Source organism: Schistocerca piceifrons, chromosome 3, assembly GCF_021461385.2.
Source record: "Schistocerca piceifrons isolate TAMUIC-IGC-003096 chromosome 3, iqSchPice1.1, whole genome shotgun sequence".
NCBI classification, from domain to species: Eukaryota; Metazoa; Arthropoda; class Insecta; order Orthoptera; family Acrididae; genus Schistocerca; species Schistocerca piceifrons.
The window spans coordinates 457,752,719-457,777,617 of NC_060140.1; the positions used below are offsets into that span (position 1 = coordinate 457,752,719).

At 42.1% G+C, this 24,899-nt stretch overlaps 1 protein-coding gene across 2 annotated transcripts in view; it reads left to right on the forward strand.

The window, feature by feature from the left end:
* Positions 1–5,275: 5,275 nt before the first annotated feature.
* The window catches only part of LOC124790102 (juvenile hormone esterase-like), a 71,436-nt gene continuing 51,812 nt past the window's right edge, over positions 5,276–24,899 (forward strand). For both annotated transcript variants that reach the window (XM_047257672.1, XM_047257671.1), the window contains exons 1-5: positions 5,276–5,388; positions 15,093–15,227; positions 17,686–17,872; positions 18,464–18,553; positions 22,991–23,176. In XM_047257672.1, coding sequence (XP_047113628.1) covers positions 5,326–5,388; positions 15,093–15,227; positions 17,686–17,872; positions 18,464–18,553; positions 22,991–23,176 — 661 coding nt within the window. In that variant the 5' untranslated portion in view covers positions 5,276–5,325. The remainder of the gene's footprint in view (positions 5,389–15,092; positions 15,228–17,685; positions 17,873–18,463; positions 18,554–22,990; positions 23,177–24,899) is intronic.

Here is a 24,899-nt window from a genome sequence, read left to right on the forward strand (position 1 = left end):
TCGTGCAAACTTGTCCGATCTCCCGCGCGCCGGCCGGCCAAACAAATTCGTGACTCCTGGAGTGTTGGAACGTGCGGACACACTCATTCGTGGTGATCGACGGATCACAACCTATCACCTCCATGACAAACCAAGACCCAGCACAAGCCCGCGCACCCGAGAGGAGTTCACAATTCTTCACTGGACTGTTCCTCCTCATCTACCCTACAGTCTCAGTCTCGCATCTTCCGACTTCCATCTGGTTTGGGCAATGAAGGATGTGAAGGATGCACTCTGCGGGAAACAGTAGGCGGATTATGCGGAAGTTACTGATGCAGCAGGACGTTGGCCCCGACGCCGATCAGTAGAGTATCCCCATATGGGTATATAGCCTCTCCCAGTAAGACGTCGTAAGGCCGTCACATTGAACGGAGGTTATGTTGAAAAATAGAGTTTTGTAGCCAAAAGAGTGAGGAATAATATGGTGTATTGGAATCCTGAATAAAACCAACCTCCATTCAGAAAAAAATGTGTTACTTATTGAACGCCCATCGTACAAGGGCAGTCATTTAAAAAAAATGCCTGCATATAATCAACAGATGTTAAAATCTAGACAAAAAACCTCTCAGAAGTTGTGCGACACTTTATGGCACTTAATGGTAACACGCTTGCCTTGGTTGCGAAAATAGTTATTAATTTACCATCTCATGATGGGTTTCGGGAGAACTCCACCGACAGATCTGTAACAGTCAACACAAAAAATCTAGGTCGCTCCCTACTCCGTTCCTTACTGAACAACGTCTGGACACATCGTCATAGTGCGTGTAAGTGAATTAATAAATTGGAGAGAATATTTTAAATTTTTTGGAGTATGAAGGTGTCAGAATGTTCTTTCACAACCGTGAAATAAGAGTAATACGTCGTTTCATCTTTAGAGCCTCTTGTACACAGCTCTTCGAAAAGGTGAACATATTTATAGCATTCTCACAGTACGTTTACTATCTTATGAAGTTAGTTGTTAGCCATAAACCGCAACTTCAAAAGAACAGGAACATTCGTAATTAAAATATAGAAGCAGAAATTACGTACACTGTTCATCATTCAGCTTTAGTACGACAGTGAAATCAGTTTGATATACAGTCATTAGACTCTCTCTTGATTCAATGAGTATCTAAAGAATCTAATAATAATCTTCAAACACACAGAATTCATGTTTGCTTGACAGCACAGTAATTTTTGCTTGCGTTTGTGTGTGTGTGTGTGTGTGTGTGTGTGTGTGTGTGTGTGTCTGTGTGTGTATGTGGTGGGAGAGAGAGAGAGAGAGAGAGAGAGAGAGAGAGAGAGAAGAGAGAGAGAGAGAGAGAGAGAGAGAGAGAGGGTGACAGAGATAATACCTAAGTATAATCACTAAGTACAAATCACTACGCGAAAAGAAAAAAGTACACAACTGTTTTTGGTTTGGAATAACTGTCTCGTAGAACTTTTAAATGACATCAAAATGTTCGCCATCGACTGCATTATGTATTACAATTTTCAAAACTGCAATTTCCAACTTAGGCCGTTAGCACATGGTAGGGTGCTGAAAAGCACCAGCTGTTAACAGTAATAATATGAGTAAAAATACAGCGTAAGACCGTGGTGTTGTTGGCCAAAATATTGTCATGTTTTCCACTGAAAATGTGGACCATAATTGTGTGCTTACTGTTTCACACCATAGAGAGAAACTGCAATTATGATCAAAATAAGCAAAATGTAAACAGGAGAGTTATTTTCGTACGTGTCGCTGTTAAGTACCACTGGTCGATGATACTTGACCATTGACAGAAAGAACTGCTACAGTATAGCACAGAAGGCTACTGAAAGAAATATGCAGTGAGAGGAAGAGAAATGACGCTTTTATTCGAAGATAATAATTAAACAAAAGCCTCCGCGGTTCCCTGGACGGTACAAAAGGCGCACATGGCTCTTAATAAGGTGTGTGATCAGCACGGTCAGCACGGTCTGCAACGTGATCCCATGCTGGCCACAAAGCTAGTATGGAGTTCTTGTGGTAGTTCGTTCCATTCCTCGACCAACGCAATTGGGAACTGCTGAATGGTCGTTAGTGCGTGTGGACGTGCTACAATACGTCTTCCCAAAACATTCCACCGGTGCTCAATAGAATTTTAATTGGAGGAAGGATTTGAAGAATATGCTCTCATTGCAAGAGATCCTCCACCTGCGCTGTTCGGTGGGTCGCGCATCGTCATCCATAAAACTGAGTCGGGACCGAACGCACCCCTGAAAAGACGCACTTGGGGAACGAGTGCACTCTAACAAGAAGTTTGATCGAAGACTGTACTGTATTCAAATGTTTGGAGGTCAGTATGCCCACGCAGTATAATACGTCCCACACCATAACACCTGGACCACCAAAACTATCAAGTTCGACACTGTTCGTGGGTGTGTTACGTGTTTCCACCTCTCACCATATTAGGATATGACTCAGAATGAATCTACTCTCATTAAAGAAGAGCATTCGGCACCACTTCTGTTGGTCCAATCCCTTCGACCATCGCAAACGGTGCCGATGACGTGTGTGTGTCAACGGGACACAGCATAACTGTCGTTGGGGAAAGAGACAATTCTTGTACCACTGTGGAGCATGAGATTACGTGTTTTGCAGCGTTGTTAAATGTGACTGCAATTTCACCCAATGTCTGACGTGACGTGGTGGACCATGTCCTCTCCTTCAGGAGGAAGAGCCTGATGTTTAGAACACTCCCATGCTTGGGATGATATCAAGCTCTTGGGCTACACGATTCACACTTCGACCAATGATTCTTCACCTATGTAGTCAACCAAATGTTGTTCCGAACCATTTTGTAATGAAGAACACCATCACAGTACACCATTGCCCGCTGATTGACAAACACTTTTTCCGTTCCTTCAACCGCCTCGTGTTGCAGGGCGAGCCCCCTTTGGCGCTGTAGTCACGCTTACCTCACTGCATGTTAAGTCCAGCTTTCTGCATACGACTGCGAGACCTCTGGCAACGTGCACCCTCACTTTCATTCATTTTCACCGAGTAGGCGATATGTTATCTCACTTTATGTAACTCGTCCATAAGTTTTGCGGAGCAGTATTTCGAATGTTGCCACTTATGTCTCGAAGTAACCACATGATAATTTTCGTAACGTACATTTGATTATAGCATACATTCTTGAATTATTACTTGTGAAACGTAACTTATGCAACCTGACGAATTACTTATCCTGCTGCTTTCCGTAATGGGAGACATAGCAGGAGTGTCCGTTGAAAGTCACACGGAGCGAATCACTCATTCCTCACCTCAATACGGCTCGGCAAGAATTTAAATGTCTATGCGAAAGATTCGATCGCTCCCTAACCTACATTCTGTATTAGAAAATTACCAGCCATAAAATCAAAACACATCGTAAAGAAATTAGTAAATGCCTCAAGGGGAGCTAACGCTTATTCTCTGTGCACCAAGCCCTCGTCTTAAGGTATCAAGTTCCTTCGATTTGCACCCTGAGTTGATAAGAAAACGCTGGTGCTACTAAGATAAAATCCATAATTGGTTGAGATTTATTGCTGCAACGCTAGAATCAACTCCTGCTCGATTAGTCAAGTCCATCCCTGAGCAACATCTTGCCTCCTCAGCTGGGGCGACGAGAAACAACGGCATGAAAAAAGAAGAAAACGCAGCATTCTAATAATCTATAGGGCTTGTATTAGATACTAGGCTGTATACCTTGGATAGTAGGTACTGCTTAGGTAAACGTATACAGTATGAAATTTCATTAAAAAAAACGGTATTGGTTACAGATAAAGAAGGAAGCTCAAATTACGAGAAAAGATTTACTGATCATTTAGTGAAACTGGAAGAACTCCTTTTCAACAGGCGTTTGGGACAGGGCTGTATCGACCAAGGACCAAGGACATGCCATATACAGAGGGGAGCGGGAGGGGGAGGGGAGAAGGGCAGATAGAAGTGCCCCAGAGAACAGAGTTCCAGGGTACAAAGAAACACAGCAGAGGAAATACAGTACTAACCTGACTGTAGCAGATGCTGAAAGTGACCATCATTCGTCTCTTGGGACTTTTGGATTCTGGTCAGCAAGTGACTGGGGGCGGATCAAAGCTGGACTTCTGGAATTGCTGCTGTCTCATCCGAAATGTTCTGCTGCAGTTCTTGAAGAATTGCTGCGATTCACCTTAGACTTGAGGGCTCCCTACACAAGGTAATCACACACTGACAGATCAGGTGACCTAGGTGGCCAGCTAGGGCTGCGACCAGATTAATGATGCCACTCGCCCGTGCCACTTTTATTTGCCTCACCCTGCACAAGAGCATAGTGTAGAAATTAGAACTGCACTATACTTCTTAATGCGTCCGTAGGGCTCGAGAACAGCTCTAAGAGGTACAAAAAGGCAAGGAATACCCACGGTGGAAATATACTGGAATTCTCCAGGGCTTTGTAGATGCCACCACGTCTTCGGTACTCAGCTAACTGCAGTTTCTCCATGGAGATCTTTCGTTTTCTATAATTTTGTGTAATTTTATTTCGCATGAAGTTTTAATCCACCAGCCAAAAATTACAAGTATGCAAATATGGCGCTATGGCCCACTGTTTTTGCTGCGAGATTGCTTGTGCGAAAGCGTTCAATAAGTTCCCGTCTCTCACCATGATAGTAAAGTAGACACCCCAGTTGTCTTTCTGACCCATGTGAACTCCAGAGAATCTGTAGGTGACGTGATGGGTGACTGATGTCTCCCTAACATTTGTACTGCGGTAATAAGTAACAACAGTTTCACTCCGAAGAGAAAGTGAATGGCTTTTGCGATAACAAACAGAACTCTAGTCCTTCGAGAACAAATTGTGTCGTAATTTCTACTGTGACCATGAGGTCCCTGAATATAGCGATGGAAGATACACATGGAATCTCATTAACTATTCACGCATTCCTATGGCTTCTAAGCGAAGAAGTTCTCACTTTCTAGACCTCACCCGAAAAACGACTCTAATGCCAAACGGAAACGTAAAGGTACTAAACAATCCTGAATTTGTAATAAAAGCCCTGACCTAAACAAGAAAAGTTAATGATTAGCAGACGAGTTTAGTCACATTGACCATAGTCTACTAAAGGCTGCTCTCCACGACTGTGTTATTGCTAACAGCAGTGTCTGCTGCATCAGCTGAGTACACAGCAGCAACAGGTCTGCACCGGCGACATTCTGTCCGTTGCAGCTGAATCCATACGACACAGTTGCCAGACAGCCTTATAGGTCAGCTCTTCCCGCAATCAACAGGTTTGTTGTTACTCGACCGTAGCTGGATCACAATGATGCTCTGTAATATCTGCCATGTATCTCTTTTGCTTCTTGGACTAACGATCAACCTTAAGGTAAAGCATAGAAAGATATATTCGTGTCGTTGTCATTAGAACGAAACTCGTGGCAATTTTTTACACATTCCTCCTAAGTCTATATTTAGATCTACGTCTTCACATGGAGCTACAGCTACATAAACACATTAACATATATGATGTCTTGTGCTAGAAGTGGAGGTGTTTATTGTGTACCACTGTCATTTTCCACACTTCTAACAAAATTTGCGGATGGCGCACAGAAAGATTCTCAGATGGAATCTGTCTGCGTCTGTATTTCTCATATTTTATCGTTTTAGTCGTTAAGCAAGATGTATGTGAGTGGAACTAGCACGTTTTTTCAGTCTTCTTAGGGCGTACACTCTTGGAATTTTAAAAGCAAACGTTTTCTTGTTGCAAAATTTCTTTGTTTTTGCATTGTTTATTGAATTGTAACATACAAAAGGCATTCACTCGTTATGAAAGGTTTAGCAACTCAGTGCAGCCATCTTAGGAACCACAATAAATATCCGCAAAAACTGATAGACATGTAATGGAATGTAAACAAAAATATGGCAAAAAGGAAGCAATCATACAAAACGTTGAGCAATTAACGACGTTGTTGCAATGAGGCCAGGCATTGTACTAAATTGAACTATCACTATCACGATAATATACACCGAAATATGGAACTAGCGTTCGCTTACAATCAAAGAACATCCAAAGGTGTAAGCATTAAAAAAATTTCCTTTCTCCAAAAGAAACGTCTAAATGCAAGCGAATGTGCGTATAAAGAATTGTATAACTGAAATGTAATCATCCACAAAAGTTAAAATCAGTAACCAGAGAAGTATATTGCAATTGGCTACGCGTCGGAGAGCTGATGAAGTGTTGAATAGATCCATTTCTTTAAAGTTGAGCAGGTGTAAGCTCAGCGGCAACTGAGGCGTTAGTCAAGGAATACTGTAAACTCCCGGAGCGTGTAGCACAACGCATGTGTGTGGGTGGCTGCCTAATGTTGTTCCGCAGTGGAGTTCTCACGCCAATAAATGATTAAACTGACACTACCATTGAAAGCCTACGCCTAGGGATTTTCATGAAACTAAGTATTGGGTTATGGTTTTACTTCAGTTTAACGCATCAGACCAATCATTCTTATCGGTATGCTACTAGAATAAATCACAACGGGATACTATAACTTGTTTATTTTTAAAAAGCATACAGAATGCAAAAATTTAACGAATAAGAAATACACAATATCGAATTATATACTACTTGTAATTTCGAGATTGGTGGAACATGTTTGACTTTGACCACATCCCTCTGATGTTAGATGCACACAATGATGGTTGACCCCGACTAGCGGTGATCAACAGAAGACATATAACCCAACTGGCACTTTTAGAAAAAAGCTCAGTGGACAAGCAGATGGAAGTCAAAACGCACGTACTGTGACTGTTTCCCTGTCCACTGAACTGGAGTGCGCGTATCACCTGTTGAAATACGAATAGCAGTTGTACTACACAGATGATCCACTAATTGGGACGTTGGCTGCTGTGCAGGTGAGGTGGTGGTTTTTGGTGGATTTGGGGGAGGGGACCATAAGCGAGATCATCGGTCTCATCGTATTAGGGGAGGGTGGGGAAGGGAGTCGGCCGTGCCCTTTCAAAGGAACCATCGCGGCATTTACCTGAAGCGATATAGGGAAATCACGGAAAACCTAAATCAGGATGGCCGGACTCTGGTTTGAACCGTCGTCCTCCCGAATGCAGGTCCAGGGTGCTAACCAGTGTGCCACTTCGCTCGGTGTGTCCAGATGATGTACGCTCGTACTTGCAATTCTCTTTCTACTGAGTGGACGCATTATACCGTCCACAAACTCCTATGGCTGAAACTACCTCAGTACAAGACAGAAAACGAGTCAAGATTTCTGTTCGCTCACTATCTAGGAACAGAAATTCGACTCACGTATTCTCCACTCAAGTAACCTCCCTTAAAGATGCTCTTCAGTGTGTGTCATACTCCACAGCGAGTTAAATAATCGTCACTCAAGCAAACAGAATTACATTTCTTTCTCAGAGAAGCGATTAACGCGTTCCCCGTATCGAAAGCAGCTCTTCTTAAAATCTCACCGCCAGCTCCTGCGGTATGGCTGTCGCCAGCGAAGTCCCTTCTAGCGATCTTCAGAGGCGAGTGCTCTCGATCCCTGCAGGCAGGGAAGTCTTCTTTTTCTCCCGGCATTTGCCGCTCCCAGATGGACACGCGGCACCTACGTTTGTGCTCCAGGTGACGATCCCGGCGGCCATTGCAAAACATTACCTCACACCACGTGGGTCACCAATCTGCCAGCCAATCACCTGAAGCTCATACTCCTTTCGGAAGAATTTCTGGAAGGCTCCATTTCCGTACCTTAACGCGCCTCTGGTTGGAGATGTGCTCCTGCACTGCCGTGAGAAGTTTTCGAGGTCCGCTCGTGAGCGTTGCTTCTGACCCCGCACATTCCTTCGTGCTAAAAGGATGTCCTTTCGCATTCTTACGACCTCGACGCTCATTCTCCAGGTTTTTTCGCGTCGTCAGAGATCATCTCCCGCCCGCTCTGTCCGCTCTACGGTGGATCTGCTGCCTCTAGCAACATAAACCACCGCCGTCATGCAATCTTCTCGTTCAGGATACTAAATGTCCGCAGCGGTGGCAGCCGCGCAGGCTGAGGCGCTTTGACACGGTTCGCGCGGCTTCTCCCGTCGGAGGTTCGAGTCCTACATCGGGCATGGGTGTGCGTGTTGTCCTTAGCGTAAGTTAGTTTAAATTAAGTAGTGCGCAAGCCTAGGGGTCGATGACCTCAGCAGTATTTTTTAAATAAATGTCCGACCCCGCAGAGAACGATAAGATGCTTCCCAACTCCTCGTTGCGTGACAGCGGCTTCTGAGGATGCGAGGCCACTTGATCCTCTCTATTAGTGTTCAGTCTTAATTAACTTCCAGACATGCAGTACTGCAGAAGTTGTTAGTATGTGGTGTTAGCCAGTAACAGCCAATGAAACGATTACTCCGATTTTGACTCATAAATATAAAATAATGTAAATATAAATCTATAAGAATGTTAAATGTACGGCGACAAAATCTTGCCACCTTACAGTAAAAATTCTGTAGATTCAAATAAACTAGAAAATACAGTGAAAAATTACTCTGCGTCAGTGATGTAGTTTTTCCACCGGTACTTTGGCGCAACAACTTTCTGTCAGTATGTCTTGCATCTAATTATTTTATATAAGGCCACGAGGTTTCATGGGTATCTTGCTGTGTCGTACATGTTTTTTTCCATTACAAGATATTCCTATTACCAGTTGATATCGTATTTCTTTTAAGATTAATTGCTATATTGCCCTCCAAAAACTACTTTATCAAAGTTGGAAATATGAGTTTAAAACAGAATTTGGATATTTGACTAAGCGGACAGTAACATCTGTCATCCACATCTTAAATGTAGAAATTAATTCAAATAAGCAGCCTTTCAAAGGCATGAAATAGGGTTAAAAGAAGCAATTCACCCTGTTCTCAAGTATGACAGTGATCGTTAAATGATGCGCTAGACTGCCACTTAGGCGAGTTGCATTCAGATGACGAGAGTAATTTTGAGTTTAATAATGAAGTTTGTAACGTAGATGGGCTAATGTTCAATTTATGCTTCTATTTCGTAATTCATCTTCGCAGCATTCTGTACAGTGGTTTCGCAAATCAGCGTCGAAGTCACTATTGTGGTTAAAGGGACAACACGTATGTTACCAAATTCTGATTCAAATTGTACTTGTCACTAGGATTGGCCTCGAATCGCTTTTCAGCTTGTCTGTTGAATGACATTAGGAACTCAACAACATAAAAACCTACGTTGGTCAAATGCAACGTAGAAACACCTTCTCATAAATTTTGTGGTAAGAATAAATAATTCGTTACTAGACACTTAAGACTCAATCAGGAACGTAAAATGTCGTGCAAGTACTGAAGTGAGATGTACTTCGCTTGTTCCTTTGGGTGTGCTGGATGTGGTGCTGAGGGAAGTTCTTTTCATTACCAATTGGTCGTACAATCATTGCTGCCATCATTAAGTTACTCTGAAGCAGCAGTTCGCAACCTGGGGCACCCTTTAGGTGCAAAATCAAATTTTCTTAAGGGTAAAAATAAAAGAGATGGATTGTGTTTCGGTCACGAAATTAAGTTATTTTTATAAAATCATAACTACGATCATTATTTCAGAAGGCTGTAACACTGATTACATGTATTACCAATAATTACTAATTTTAAATATTAACATTAATGCGTGACACGTGTGAAACGAATGTATGAACATTATCTTTTTCATATGGTCCATTGTAAGGTACCCCTCTAGAACAGAGATCGTCAAACTTTTCTGCGCAAGAGCCAATACTGACATTGTGGTGCGGCACCTAGGGATGCACATATATTGATAATCTATAGAAGTTAGATTTTATGAGCTTTCAATGGTCTAGCTATAGTAATGGCACGGTATGTTGGCTGCCGACCGCCAAGTACTGAACGTTAAAATTCGGCACCATTCGGAACACTTCATGTTGACTGTTCTCGTTTTAGATTGCTGCCACCACCAGCAAAACCCAAAGTTCTGACACAGTAATTACTTGGAGAAGTATTACCGTGTTGTCTATGTGAGCGGATGGTTAACCGATCAATAACAGTAATTATATTTAAATGCATTATGCAATATGAGACACCAGTGATTAGTACACTGGATTCGCATTCCGGAGGACGACAGTTCAAATCCCCGCCTGGCCATTCTTATGTACGTTTTCCTTGAGCTCCCTGAATCGCTTAAGGCAAATGCAGGGATGGTTCCGTTGAAAGGGAACGGCCGAATCCTTCCCCATTCTTCCTCAATCCGAACTTCTGCACCAACCTCGATGTCTAAGGGACGTTAAACACTAACCTTCCTTCTTTTAACATAAGGCACGATCATTACTGTTTACTAAATGTTTTGAATGTCATTTTTCTTCTACTCATTGCGTCGTATTACAACAGCCTTAATATAATTTCATATTCCCTGCTGTTTGATGAATGTCTTTTTTTTTCCTTAATTGTATTTCGATTCCCCCCGAAGGGGGCGGGCTGGCAGCAGCTTATTACGCTGCTCTGCAGCCTACAGGCTTTTTTGATGAAAGTCTCTACAGTGTATTCATTTTAACTGAAGACTTTAACATATCTCGGAAATCACACATTGGATCAAAAAAAGTTGTAATTCCAATTTGTTTGTCTCGGAGGGGCATCCAACGATACCACATGCATGGGTGGCGTGGCCAACTTTGAAATTTTGAATGGGAACCATAGTTTTTTTATTGCAGATTACGATTCTATGGCAAAATCTACATATGTTTTGGCTGAAGCATTTTCTTCGTTTCACCACAGATGGAACTGTAATCAGAGGAATAGAGAGGGTATACAATTGTAATTTACGATATGCTGTTCAATGGCCCTCGAATATCCAATGACACGTGGGATCCCACATCCATGCTGTGAGGGTAGGACAGGTCAATATTTCGTAACTTATAATTGGAAACCCCATTTTTATTCCTCCGAGACGTATCGAACAGGGGACTACTCGACGCGCGACCGTGGCCGTGTAGCGAACTACGACGTATCATAACAGGCAGTACATTGCGACCGGAGCTCACGTAGCGTGCAGACGTAGAACAGATAGCGGTTCTAAACTTTACAATAGTTGCGCAGTGTTTACTACCTGGACACTTAGCTATCGCTTGGAAAAGGGACGTGCAAGTGAACAATGAATGTTGCAATCATAGAAGGAAAAATAGAGATGATCCTGATTTACAGAGAATGTAGGAGAAATGTTGCCTTATATGCCGAGCACTTTTCAGAGAAAGCTCGCTCTCGTTTGTTCTTTTGCAAACAGAGGACAGACCAGCAGAAGGAATCGAAGCAAGCACGTTACAGAAGAAGCTAGTGAAACAGCTGTACTAGCGGCAGTACACCACAACCCACGGACAAGCGTCCGTCAATTATACCGCGTATCTGGTATGTCCGTAGGTAGTATTGTCACAATATTGCGTCACCATACGTATCATCCATACCACGTGTCACTGCATCAAGAACTTCGTGGCCCCGATTTCCATAACCGGGTAGTGTTTTGTGAAATAGCGCGGCAATAAATGCAAACGACCGCCGCTTTCTTTGCTGAGGTACATGGTTTCCGATGAGTCTAAATTCACAAATCGTGGTAGCGTTTACCAGCGTAACATGCACTAGTGGAGTGTAGACAATCCCCACTGGTTACGGCAAGTTGACCATCAACATCCCTGATCGGTTAACGTATGGTGTGGCATTATGCGAAACAAACCCATTGGTCCGTATTTTATAGACAAATAACGAACGTTTTTGGAACAGTAACTACCGGTACTACTGCACGATGTTGCTCTGGACGTCCCACAACTGTAGTATACATAAAACCTATTAATGTGTGTATTGTTGAATGTAATGTAAATGTGGGGTTTTATTATTTAATTTAATTTATATTTTATTTTTATTTTTAATATGATTTTGGTTTCACTGCAAAGATATGCGAAGGCACGGATCGTTCTTAGATATTACTGACACAAAAATGTAGCGTGGGATCCTGTATAACTATTGAAATTACTTAGACGAATCCATGTTTAAAACCGTTAATCATTATAGGCTACATACACAAAAAAGTATTTCATGATTTTCAATATGTAAGGACCTACGTGTGATTTAATTACATCTTAGTGCAGGCCAAATCTGTGTCCTATTGCACTCACTATAAATCGTCTAAATAAATCGTTAAATACTTTGAAAATATCAGTTTCCCATAAATCATAAATGAAAGAAATAATATCGCACATCTCCAGCGTCGCCTGTGGCAAGAACGGGGTATTAATTACGATAATTTGAAACTGTCGCTTAAGGGGAGCCGGAGGTGCCTATGCTGCCCATGTTAAAATCGCTAAGTTTGAGGAACATTTATGAATAAACTACCAAATAGAAAAATTTGAATTTTTTTTTACATATAGAGTGGTTTAGTATTGCAGTTATGACAGAGGGATTTTGGAGTATCTTTTCTATTTTCCTTCCAATTATTTTTTTTATTAATGACCCAATTTTTTTTTACAAATAATTGCTTTATAATTAAACTGAAATGAAACTACTGAACATATTGCCAAATGGCTGTGTTACAATGTAAGTTTGACCACTAGGAGTGCTATATAAAAATTTCATCTCTCTAGCTTGAGTGGACTTTGAGAAAATGTTCCTTATATTCGAAAAATAGTAACAACTCCACTTCTAGGGCGAGTAGAACAATAATTCAAAGTTTACATTAAAGAGGAATGTTCTAATTAATTTTCGGTAGCAAAAAAAAACAAAAAAATCGTAATTTTTTGGATTTGACCACCTCCGGCTCCCCTTAATGGCGTCCAGTTGTCGCCATCCAACGATTTCAAGCTTGCTGCCGGAGCGGCATCTGAATTTTTTTTAAAAATGATGGGACAACCAAACGGGATATATGGTGCAGGTTACAGTTAAAATTAACAACAGCAATACTTTAGACATATATTGGAGCTCACTGCTCAAATAATAAGATGTGAACACACCTTAGCCGGCAGGAGTGGCCGAGCGGTTCTAGGCGCTACAGTCTGGAACCGCGCGACCGCTACGGTCGCAAGTTCGAATCCTGCCTCGGGCATGGATGTGTGTGATGTCCTTAGGTTAGTTGGGTTTAAGTAGTTCTAAGTCTTGGGGACTGATGACCTCAGATGTTAAGTCCCATAGTGCTTAGAGCCATTTGAATTTGAACTTAGATCTGTTACACGTGAGGAGATAACTTCAGTGTCACAGTCAAATTCGGCCTCGATAGAGACAGTATTTTTGTCAACTATAATGAACACCCTCCCTCCTGCGGCGACTAATCTGTCTTTTCGATATAAGTTCCATGAATCGCTAAATATCTCGACGCTTTATATTTGGGGTTTCAGACACCCCTCGGTCCCGAGAATAATTTGAGTGCAAGAAAGTTCCTGAAGAGCAGTAAATTCTAAAACTTCGTAACGAATAGTTTGACAATTTATTAACAAAATTTTGACAGTCGAAGCGTCATTACTCTGAAAGAGAGCAGTAAATTCGGAAACTTTGTAACGAATAGTTTGACAATTTATTGACAAAATTTTGACAGTCGAAGCGACATTACTCTGAACGCGGTCTGATTTCGCTATATGCTTGTCGTCTGGCGAGCATACAGAGAGTACCGCAAACTACCACCTAGCCTTAAAATCCTAATGTGCTATTTGATACGCGAGTAGCTTTGTTTGAAGCTTAAACATAAACAAAGGTTTTACATATTAATAGCAATACTTAAAAGATATTTCAGCATTATTAATATTATTATTACAGAGAGCAAGAAAAATGGTGTGCTTAAAATGGTGTGCTTACATAATGAAATACGTAATGAAAGGGATGGAGAGTACGTGCCTGAATTACTTAGAAAAATGAAATACGAAATTACAGAAACGATGACATACATTAGTAGTAATATGGGGTACGATTTGACCTCTAAAATGGTTCAAATGGCTCTGAGCACTATGGGACTTAACGTCTGAGGTCATCAGTCCCCCGGAACTTAGAACTACTTAAACCTAACTAACCTAAGGACATCACACACATCCATGCCCGAGGCAGGATTCGAACCTGCGACCGTAGCAGTCGCGCGGTTCCGGACTGAAGCGCCTACAACCGCTCGGCCTGCACGGCCTGCGATTTGACCTCTGCCTCTGAAGAAGAGCGTTAACGAGTGACACGATGTAGTGGAACGTACAGCTTGTGAAACGAATGTGTGAACGTTATCTTCCTCACATGGGCCACTCACTACACACAAGCTTTGCGCCATGCTTTATGACTGTAAAATAGAAACATACACGTCACATATGCTTGAGTATCTCACGAAAATGTTGCCTTCAAGTTGCACGTAATTTTCAAAATGGATCAGAAATTGATTCATTATACATTTTGCATCAGATAAATGAACTAATTGGCAATACAATACAACAGTAACTATACTGCTGTAGGCCCTACACTGTACTATTATTATTAGTGGCTGTGGTCGGAGACAAAGCAGTGCCAACCAATCGTCTTCGAATTCCTGTCATTTTATATATAATGAGTGGTTTACAAACAATAAGTGTAGTGCACACATGTTAGCTTGGTTGATACCAAATGAAGGTGCAGGATATGGGTGAAACAAGTGTCGCTAGGGTGAGGAGTGCTGCAGAGGAAGCATACTTTTTAACAGGTTTCTAAGCTCAATATGGATAGTTAGCTTTCTTACCTGAGAAGGAATTGTAGATAGCGCACACGATGCACAGAGAATTGTTTCATCATTCTGTAACAAAAGATTGTTACAAATAAGCAGTCAATCTTCTCATAGAATCACTAGTTTGTCGTTTAGTAAACACCCATATCAACTAATACCATTTACCCTTCGTCATTTCAGACATAAATGAGTGCGAAGAAAATTCTTTTTCATTCTAAAGTTCAGTTAGGCGATAATGGTGATGATGGTGGTATGCGGTGGCGGTGGGAGGGGGGGGGGGAGGGGGGGAGGAAGGGAGACCGAAGCTAATATCTGATGGGTCGGAACCACTGTTCTAAACTGGAAATTTTAATTCACGTTATGCTACTTTCTTTCTGTAGGCCGAGGACGTGCTGGTGACGGTCCAGCAAGGAAGCCTGCTGGGAAGTACGGCCACGAGCGTCTACAACACGTCCTACACGGCCTTTCTGGGAGTCCCGTACGCCGAGCCTCCTGTTGGAGATCTGCGCTTCCAGGTGAGTTCTGCACTGACAGTCATATCCCAGCTTGTAACCGGGGGTGCTCACTCTGAATGATCTCTATTTAGCAACCTGAATTCACGTGCTTGGCGATTTTACAATAGTCATTCAGGAGGAGAATGGGTCTAATCGCTGTTAGACTGGCCAAGATTTAGTTTTACATGATTTCCACACGTGAAAGACGGTTTGTTTCTTCCATCGAAGCCACATCCTTTTCTATCCTCGTCAAGTAGCATCAATCTGTCATTACATCAATGGCGACATTATGTTAACCACTTGCGTTTCATACTGACTTCATGAGATGTTAGGACTTTTGCTGCCTAAAATGTGTATGATAAACGGATAAGTAAAGTTCGCTGACAGTAATACCGACCCGACAGATGGAAGAAGAATGGATTTCAAGAGTACATAGACAAAGTAACCGTCAAATATCGGAAAATTAATACCCATCTTATTAGGCCACCCACAGTCCGTCTGAAGCCTTGTTAAAAAAGTAATAACAAGGGAGTAAAAACTCTTAAGCAAATCCTTATGTGGTTGACACGAGCAGTAGTAATTTCGCGAGACCTTCTTGCTAGAGTCGCAGTGAAGACTGGTGCCGTCTACGAGGCGAATTTAACGAGGAGTCCGATAATATGGCCCCCAGAGCGGAAACGGAAGCCTTCTTTGACGTAGCTAGTATACTGAGAAGCTTCACACTGGACGAAACAGCGGTTCCTCCAGAAGTCACAACTGGCGCAAGTCAAGAAGAGTAGTAGTCCAGCTGAGACTGGTAAGCCTCTAGTGAATTATGTGCTGTTGAGACAACTTTAACGGATCCAGTACTGCGTTACGTGAAATAACGAGAAACTATTACGTTGTAGTTCCGTACTGCATGCGGTTCTATGCTAAAAATGTCTTTATGGCTTCATCACAACTAAAATATTCCAAGGGAATGGCTCAGAAGGAACAGCGGGACAAAAATCAGATGAAAAAAGAATGTTGATTAAGGTGATCACGAGAAATATTAGAACGCTAAAGTAATGTGAGCAACTTCTAGTTCTAAGTAAGATAATGGTAGGAGTGGGAACAATAATGGAGTGAGAAATTACGAATAAAAGATTATCTTCGGCAAGTGGATGGGACCCGTACCGATTATGACTAATTGGGGGTATAGAATGTATACAAATAAGGAGGACACCATGAGTGGAACCAGGTTTTGGTGCAAAGGATAGCGTCACGGAAATGAAGAGAACCTGTTTGACAAAAGCTCGAAGATAGCTACCAATTTACGCGTGAAAGCCTACATACAAATGTTCAAAATCCAGTATTAAGAGAAGAATCCTGAAATCAATCTCCTACTGTCTCAGGAACCACTAGACATGTAAACAGTTTCTGTTCCAGTTCTCTATACGCGACTGTAACAAGAAGAAACCCAAGCATGTGGTATGTGCTTAGTACCCTATGCTACTTGGTTTGCAGAATACGTACAGACTCTATAGATGTAGAGAATAAATAAAGAGTAATTTATTGAAGAATGGAAAGTAAAGTTACCATTGATTTGAAAAGGACGATCTCGATATTCGGAACAGCACTGCCGTTAATATTAGTCGCCATTAGGAAAAAAGAATACTTAGACATGAGGATGGTGTTTGATCACATGTAGTGGAAAAGAATGTTTCCTAGTCTTTGACGATACAGTGTAAGCTACAGGAATAAAAATATTATCCATTTTCTTCACGCGTGGATGTCTCAGGTCGCTGGCATAGACGGAAGAGGTGTAAATCTGTGTAGATGTAAGGTAATATGGTCCATTGTCATTGAGTTATCTAAGTCTTTTATTGGAGAGGGCAGTTTAAGAAGTGAAAGTTATCTTAATGTAGGAATTATTTGTCACGAATATAAAAGTACCACAGCACACATCTTCTAATGCAATGCAGCAACAGGATATACTAGCAGGTATATAGCATTTCGATAACTGACTCGAATTGTTGGAAGGTGAAGCCGCAAGTCGATTGCAAATAAAGTAAACAGTACACACAGTTGAGTGGCAAATTATCATCAAACTGGACTTTGTTCTCCATAATAATAATTCGCAGCTGAAGCCCCCAATGTCTAGCTTCATGAAAGCAACGGTGAAACGCCCTGCACATTGATCCTCCTAGATAGTTTGCTATTTTCAAATGACGATTTGCTCAAACTGTTGATGCACTGAAAGAAGTAGGACCGACAATGTTCAGATAAAATGGTTCAAATGGCTCTGAGCACTATGGGACTTAACATCTTAGGTCAACAGTCCCCTAGAACTTAGAACTACTTAAACCTAACTAACCTAAGGACATCACACACATCCATGCCCGAGGCAGGATTCGAACCTGCGACCGTAGCAGTCCCGCGGTTCCAGACTGAAGCGCCTAGAACCGCTCGGCCACTCTGGCCGGCTAATGTTCAGATAATTCTGATAATCTCTTGACAGGATCCACAGCCAGCTGGTAGCTGGGAGGGCGTGCGCAACGCCACCTCATACGGCAGCGACTGCGTGCAGAGCTCGGGTGACGGCTCCGAGGACTGCCTCTACCTGAACGTGTTCGTGCCTGGCGTACCAGAGGAGGGTGCAGGGCTGCCCGTGCTCTTCTGGGTGCACGGCGGAGGGTTCGTCGTTGGTAGTGGCTCAGACCAGGAGCATGGGCCCGACTTCCTTGTCTCCTACGGTGTCATACTCGTCACCATCAACTACCGCCTGGGGCCACTCGGTATGGTTCTTAAGACATGCGTATATTTCGGTGTGTGCTTGATAACATTTTTCTCCTTGCACGAACTGCACTCAGCCTTTAGTTTCTATTATTTACGTGTCACATTGCAAAATCCATTGTTCTGCAGGCCTACACTACCCGATCAAAAGTATCTGGATATTCCTATGTAATGCGTATTTCATCACAACATGTCACAAAAGGCCGACCTGCCAGTACAAAAGTGGGCGGAAGTTGCGTGATGTCAGTAGAGAATGGATGTGTCAGAAGAGCTCAGCAACTTCGAACGTGAACTAGTCATTGGATGTCATCTGAGTAACAAATCCCCCAGGTACATTTTAACCATTCTAAAGTTTCCCAAGTTGACTGCTGGTGAAACGACTGTGAAGTGGAAACGCGAAGGAACTACCACAGCTAAACCAACGGTAAACAGACCTCATGTATACCCGTCGGCAACTTAGGAGGGTAGTCGTAAAAAATTGCACGGCGGAGGGTTCGTCGTTGGTAGTGGCTCAGACCAGGAGCATGGGCCCGACTTCCTTGTCTCCTACGGTGTCATACTCGTCACCATCAACTACCGCCTGGGGCCACTCGGTATGGTTCTTAAGACATGCGTATATTTCGGTGTGTGCTTGATAACATTTTTCTCCTTGCACGAACTGCACTCAGCCTTTAGTTTCTATTATTTACGTGTCACATTGCAAAATCCATTGTTCTGCAGGCCTACACTACCCGATCAAAAGTATCTGGATATTCCTATGTAATGCGTATTTCATCACAACATGTCACAAAAGGCCGACCTGCCAGTACAAAAGTGGGCGGAAGTTGCGTGATGTCAGTAGAGAATGGATGTGTCAGAAGAGCTCAGCAACTTCGAACGTGAACTAGTCATTGGATGTCATCTGAGTAACAAATCCCCCAGGTACATTTTAACCATTCTAAAGTTTCCCAAGTTGACTGCTGGTGAAACGACTGTGAAGTGGAAACGCGAAGGAACTACCACAGCTAAACCAACGGTAAACAGACCTCATGTATACCCGTCGGCAACTTAGGAGGGTAGTCGTAAAAAATTGCGTGGAATCATCGGAAGAAATCACTCACGAGATCAAGACGTGCTACTAGCAGCAAACCAACTAGCACAATGACTGTGCTTAGGGGGCTAAAAAAAGTTGGGTACAATGGTCGAGCAACATATCATAAGCTAAACATTTCTGTAGTCACTGCTAACCGATGCTTGACGTGGTGTAAAGGGTGACGCTACTGGATCGTGAGTAACTGGCAACGAGTGATTTAGAGTGGTGAATCATGGTATACCTGTGAGAATTCGATGGATGGGTTTGGTTTTGACGAATATCTGGAGAATGTTACATGTTACCTGCCATCATATGCAGTGGCAACAGTGAAGTGTAGAAGAGGTAGTGTTGTGGTGTGGGGGAAGGATAGGAAAATTCGGAGACAATGATTGTAACAGTCTGAAAATGACCCTATTATAAAGCAACATCTTTGAGACAATAGTTGGTGGACACTAATATTCCTGAGATGGAGTGGCCTTCCTTGTGTCTAGATCTGAGCCCAATGGAACACCTTTGGGATGAGTTAGAACGTGGAAATCACTGGCTTCTCTGCTTTCGGTTCTTGGGGAAGAATGTGCTGGAATTCCTCCACAGACATTTAAGTACATCCTTGAAAGTCTCTCCAGCAGAGCTGAAGTCTTCATAAAGGTGGAGGGTCTACACATCCCCATATTAATGTCCACTTACAGGGTGTCCCGATACCTTTGCTCTCATGGTGCGTGTGAGTTTTCACAAATGTCATACTCACTCTGCCGGCCGCTGTGTCCGAGCGATTCTAGGCACTTCAGTCAGGAACAGCGCTGCTGCTACGATCGCAGGTTCGAATCCTGCCTCGGGCATGGATGTGTGTGATGTCCTTAGGTTAGTTAGGTTTAAATAGTTCTGTCTAGGGGACTGATGACCTTAGATGTTAAGTCCCATAGTGCTTAGAGCCATTTGAACCATACTCATTCTGATCCATCTGAGTCGAATTTACTGAACTTATTTTATTGGTAATTTGTGGTGAACCTATTGAGCAGATGTTTAGGAATAATACTAAGAAGCGATATTAAATGAAACAAACACATAAAATCAGAACGAGAGAAGGTGAATGAGTAGCTTAAATTTGTAGAAGGGATTTGTGAAAGTTAATCTGCAAAGAAAATCGCATACAAGTGCTGCCAATGATGGAGTATAGTTTCAGAATTTGGTGTCCTTATTAAGTAGACATGACAAAAGATATCGAAAAAATTCAGGGACGCATTGATAAGATTGGAACAGATCGATATACCCCGTGTCATAATGTAACAGACATGCAAAGAGAACTTAAATGGGAATCTTAGGAAGTAAGGCTACTTACCAAATGTAAAAATTCTGTGTTCAAGGAAGACTGTGCAATCCTTTTGCTGCCACCATAGCGTACCCCGCGTAGAGAACGTGAGAGTAAGATAAAGAGAGTAAGCAGAACGTGTGCAAGAGAACTTCTGTGAAGTATAGAAGACAGCAGGACGATACTGGCGGAAGTAAAACACATCACAAATGCCGTAACGTAGAAATAACGCCAATTCTATAGGGAGACACTCGAGGACCTCTCCAATAGTCTTGACCTTTCCATGCTGTTATTACGCCTTCGGTCCCTTAAAAACGTCCTTGAAGGGTCGATGATTTCCGTCAAACGAGGATGTGCAACAGGCAGTTACAGACTTTTCCACGGAGCAGAACGCGGTGTTCTACGAAACAGTTATCTTCTACCTAGTGAATTGGTGGGATGATCGCCTCAAAGCTCATGCCGAATTTGCCTGATTGATATACCGATTCTGGATTGTAAAGCCTTGGATCTGAAACTTTTTGATCGCCCCTTATATGAATCCCAGAGTAATTAAGAGCCGACATTACTTGCATACTACAAAACATTCTGTAGTATTTTAAGGAATGCCATTAGAACGTCCAGAAGTATGCAAGTCCTGACAGAAATAAATAGTGCAGATTACAAGGTTATAATTACAGGGATTAGTGTCAAACGGGAGACAGAACAGCCAGTCAGTGTACAAGATACCCTAACAATTAAACTAAACGACAATGTTGTGACTGTTAATTCACATTTTGCGATAACTTTTAATATGGTCACTCCCTAAATTTAGAAAAAAAAGATTATATGGTTCAGTTGAATAAGCAGGAGAATGTCTTACAGATGTCATTTCAGAAAACGTGAAGCAACTAGAAATAGCACCAACATCCTTCATTGAAATCAACAGAACTATAAAAATTATAAAAAACAAAAGCTCGTGTGGTGTTATTGGAATTTCGGAAAAAACAAAAGCTCGTGTGGTGTTATTGGAATTTCGGGCAGAATTCTGAGAAGTTGTTCCATTTTAATGAGTAACATTCTTAGTGATATATATGTAATGCATCACTAAGACAGGACATTTTTTCAGACAGGTTAAAATATGCAGATGTTAAACCCCATCACAAGATCGGTGATAAAACAGACTTGAACAGTTCTTGTCCAGTTTTCTTACTGACATCTTTTTCCAAAGTATTCATAAAAGTAATGACACGTAAGGTGGAACAATGTACTTAGCATATCGCAGTTTGGACTCTAGAACGGTTGCTCGACTGAGACTGTTGTTTCTATATCCATTCATCAAATAGTATAAGCCTTAAATAATAAATATCTCTATTGGTATGTTTTGTTATCTTTCCAAAGCATTTGATTGTGTAGATCATGTTACACTGTTAGAAATACGCAAGTTTTATGGAATTTACAGTTTTATGCACAGCTGTTTGGACTCATACTTAACAAACAGAATGCAAAACGTTGCACTGAATCTTTCAAACAATGATGGAAGGGTGGAAAATTTTAGTGACTGGGGAGAAATCACATTAGGAGTCCCAGGGGTTCAATTTTGGGTCCATTCTTATTCCTTATACCTACTTAACATTCAGCAAGCAGAAGTGAGACTTTTTGTAGACGAGGTAGCACATGAGCAACAGTAAGTAAACCAGGTAGAATTCTGGAGTAAATCGTCACTTAGAAAGAGAGCACTGATTGCACAAAAGTTAGTAGTAGGAATAATATGTAGTGTTCACCCACAGAGTCATGTAGATACCTCTTCAAGTAGCTGGGCATTTTAACTGCGCCGTCACAATAGAATATATTCGTTAATGAAATTCGTCCTAAATAATCCATCATAATTCGAGAAGAACAGTGATGTTCATACCTATGACACAAGAGGAAAAAATGACCTTTGCTACTCATTATTAAAGTTCTCAGTGACTCAGAAAGGATTTCAATGTTAGGCAACAAAAATCTCGGATCACTTGCTCAATAACATGAAAGTCTGAAAAGTTTCAAATCAAATTTAAATAATTTCTCCTGGCCGACTCCGTCTTTTACACTGATAAATTTCTACTTAAAAATCGGTATCCAGAAAAAAACATTGTTTTTAATTATAGTTGCTTGAGTACAACTAAAATAATAATGTTCTCTTTGTGCTTATTAATGTTAACACTAATGATGTATATGTACCCCGTAAATTGACTCGTTCCACATAATTTTGATGAAAGAATCCTTCATTGACCTATGGGACATGTCACTAACCATGTAAACCACTAAGTACGCATGGGTGAGAAAATATCCGCTAATGCGACACTGGTTTAAACTTTCCCTTGCTTACCTAAATAGCTTCACCAAATGTCAGAAATCGTATCTTTAAAATAACAGAAATCGATTTTTTTTCAGAAACGCCGTCCAATTCTTCTAATTTCGTCAACATCGATGGGACCATACTAATTAACTCCTTTCTTTCTCTATCTGTCAGTTATACCTGTTGTGTTACATTTAGAAAATGGCTTACTGTCAATGTGCTTGGATGGAAGAAAGTAAGCTACACTCTTGGGATAGCACTTTTTAAGCTGCAGAACAGCCTCTATCAATGGAATGTGGACACACGAGTAACAGTGCCAAATTTCACTGCAGGCTTCCTGAGCACCGGAGATGAGGTCGTTCCCGGCAACGCAGGTGTCAAGGATCAGCACCTGGCGCTGACCTGGGTGAAGCAGAACATCGCCAGCTTCGGTGGCGACCCAGACCTCGTCACCCTGCAGGGGCAGAGTGCGGGAGGCATGGCCGTCTCATTACATCTCGTCTCTCCTCTCTCCTCAGGTTGGTTCGTAATGTCATTCAAGAGACATTCATATCGATCTGGTGGCTTCCGTAACTGAAAAAAAGGCTGTTATCATTGGATTAGTTATTTCCCAGGTCTACCTTTCAATCGCAAAGAACGTACGAGGAACAGTACTTCAAATGTCAAGATATACGGCGTGAATAAGCTGAGCTGTTCAGCTCAAATATTTCCTGAACCCTATAAGATATAATTCAGTCTTCGCCCAAATGAGTTGTGAAAAAGTTGTCACTGAATGATGTATAGTTTCTTTTCACATCTATTTAGAGTACGCCGATATCGGTATCAACTTGGCTTTTTCAAATGGCAGGAACTAATGCTGCTATAGCTCTAAAAGAGACAAATTAAACGGTGTTTCAGCGCTTCACTTTTCAAAATCCGATCAATAGTTTCGGAAAATTGCACATTTAGGATTTACCTGTTTTGAACATGAAAATGATTGCCATTGTATGCCGAATTTCGAATTGTTATTACTTACACAGGGTGGTGAGAGACAGTCTGAAAAGTTTTTAAGTGTGTTGCAGGATAGATTATGATGAGAAATAATTGTTAAGAAAAAACTCGACACGTGCTGCCGTTTCCGAGGTAACTGACATTGAAGCCAATCAGGCCTTTGCTTGCACAAATTCAAGCGACCCTACAGAGACGGTGTCGCCAAAAGTGGTTTTCTTTTGGTTTTCTAAAACCGAACAAGAGAGCGATATAAAAATTGGGCAGAGGACGGAAAAAAGACTCGAACCCGAGTCAAAGCTGCGCAGTCTGATGTGCTACCGTCTACGCTATGAGAACAATTGACAATAATTGTACTCTAACCCAGCGGACCGCTTGAATTTACGCGCGCAATTGGCTAACTTCAATATTAATTAATTTGGAAGTGGCGCAATGTATGGAATTTTGTTCTTAACACTTATTTCTCAGCACAAATTACCCTGCAACCTTCTCACAAGCTTTTTGACTGTTTCTATCCTTCCTGTGAATAGAACTGGCCAACCAGGTTGGTGGGACGCTGCAACTTCACGCAGCTGAGGGAGTCTACTTAAAAAAGCAGAACAGGGAGGAAAGTTTGACTTAAAACTGATACTAACCACACTTAATTACATGTGGCTCGACCGACACAGCATCTAAAAGTCAAAGGACGTGGCATCTAAGGATGATTCAGCAGTTAACTAAGGTAATAGCTCTGCTCTTTTCCTGCCAGAGCCTTGAAAGGAAGGTGCACGTATGGATTTGTAAAATGGGGAATAGAGGGATGAAGACTATTGAATATTAATATCGCATGATGAGTTTAATGTGAAGATACACACTGAACTATACTCCCTTCGAACAGTCCTTAGAAGGCCCAACGGCACCGACCGGCCGCCGTGTCGTCCTTAGCCCGCAGGCGTCACTGGATGCGGATATGGAGGGGCGTCTGGTCAGCAGACCGTTCTCCCGAACGTATGTCAGTTTACGAAACCGGAGCCGCGACTTCTCAATAAAGTAGCTCCTCAGTTTGCCTCACATGGGCTGAGTGCACCCCGCTTGCCAACAGCGCTCGGCAGACCGGATGGTCACGCATCCAAGTGCTAGTCCAGCCCGACAGCGCTTAACTTCGGTGATCTGACGGGAACCGGTGTTACCACTGCTACAGTCTGGAGCCACGTGACCGCTACGGTCGCAGGTTCGAATCCTGCCTCGGGCATGGATGTGTGTGATGTCCTTAGG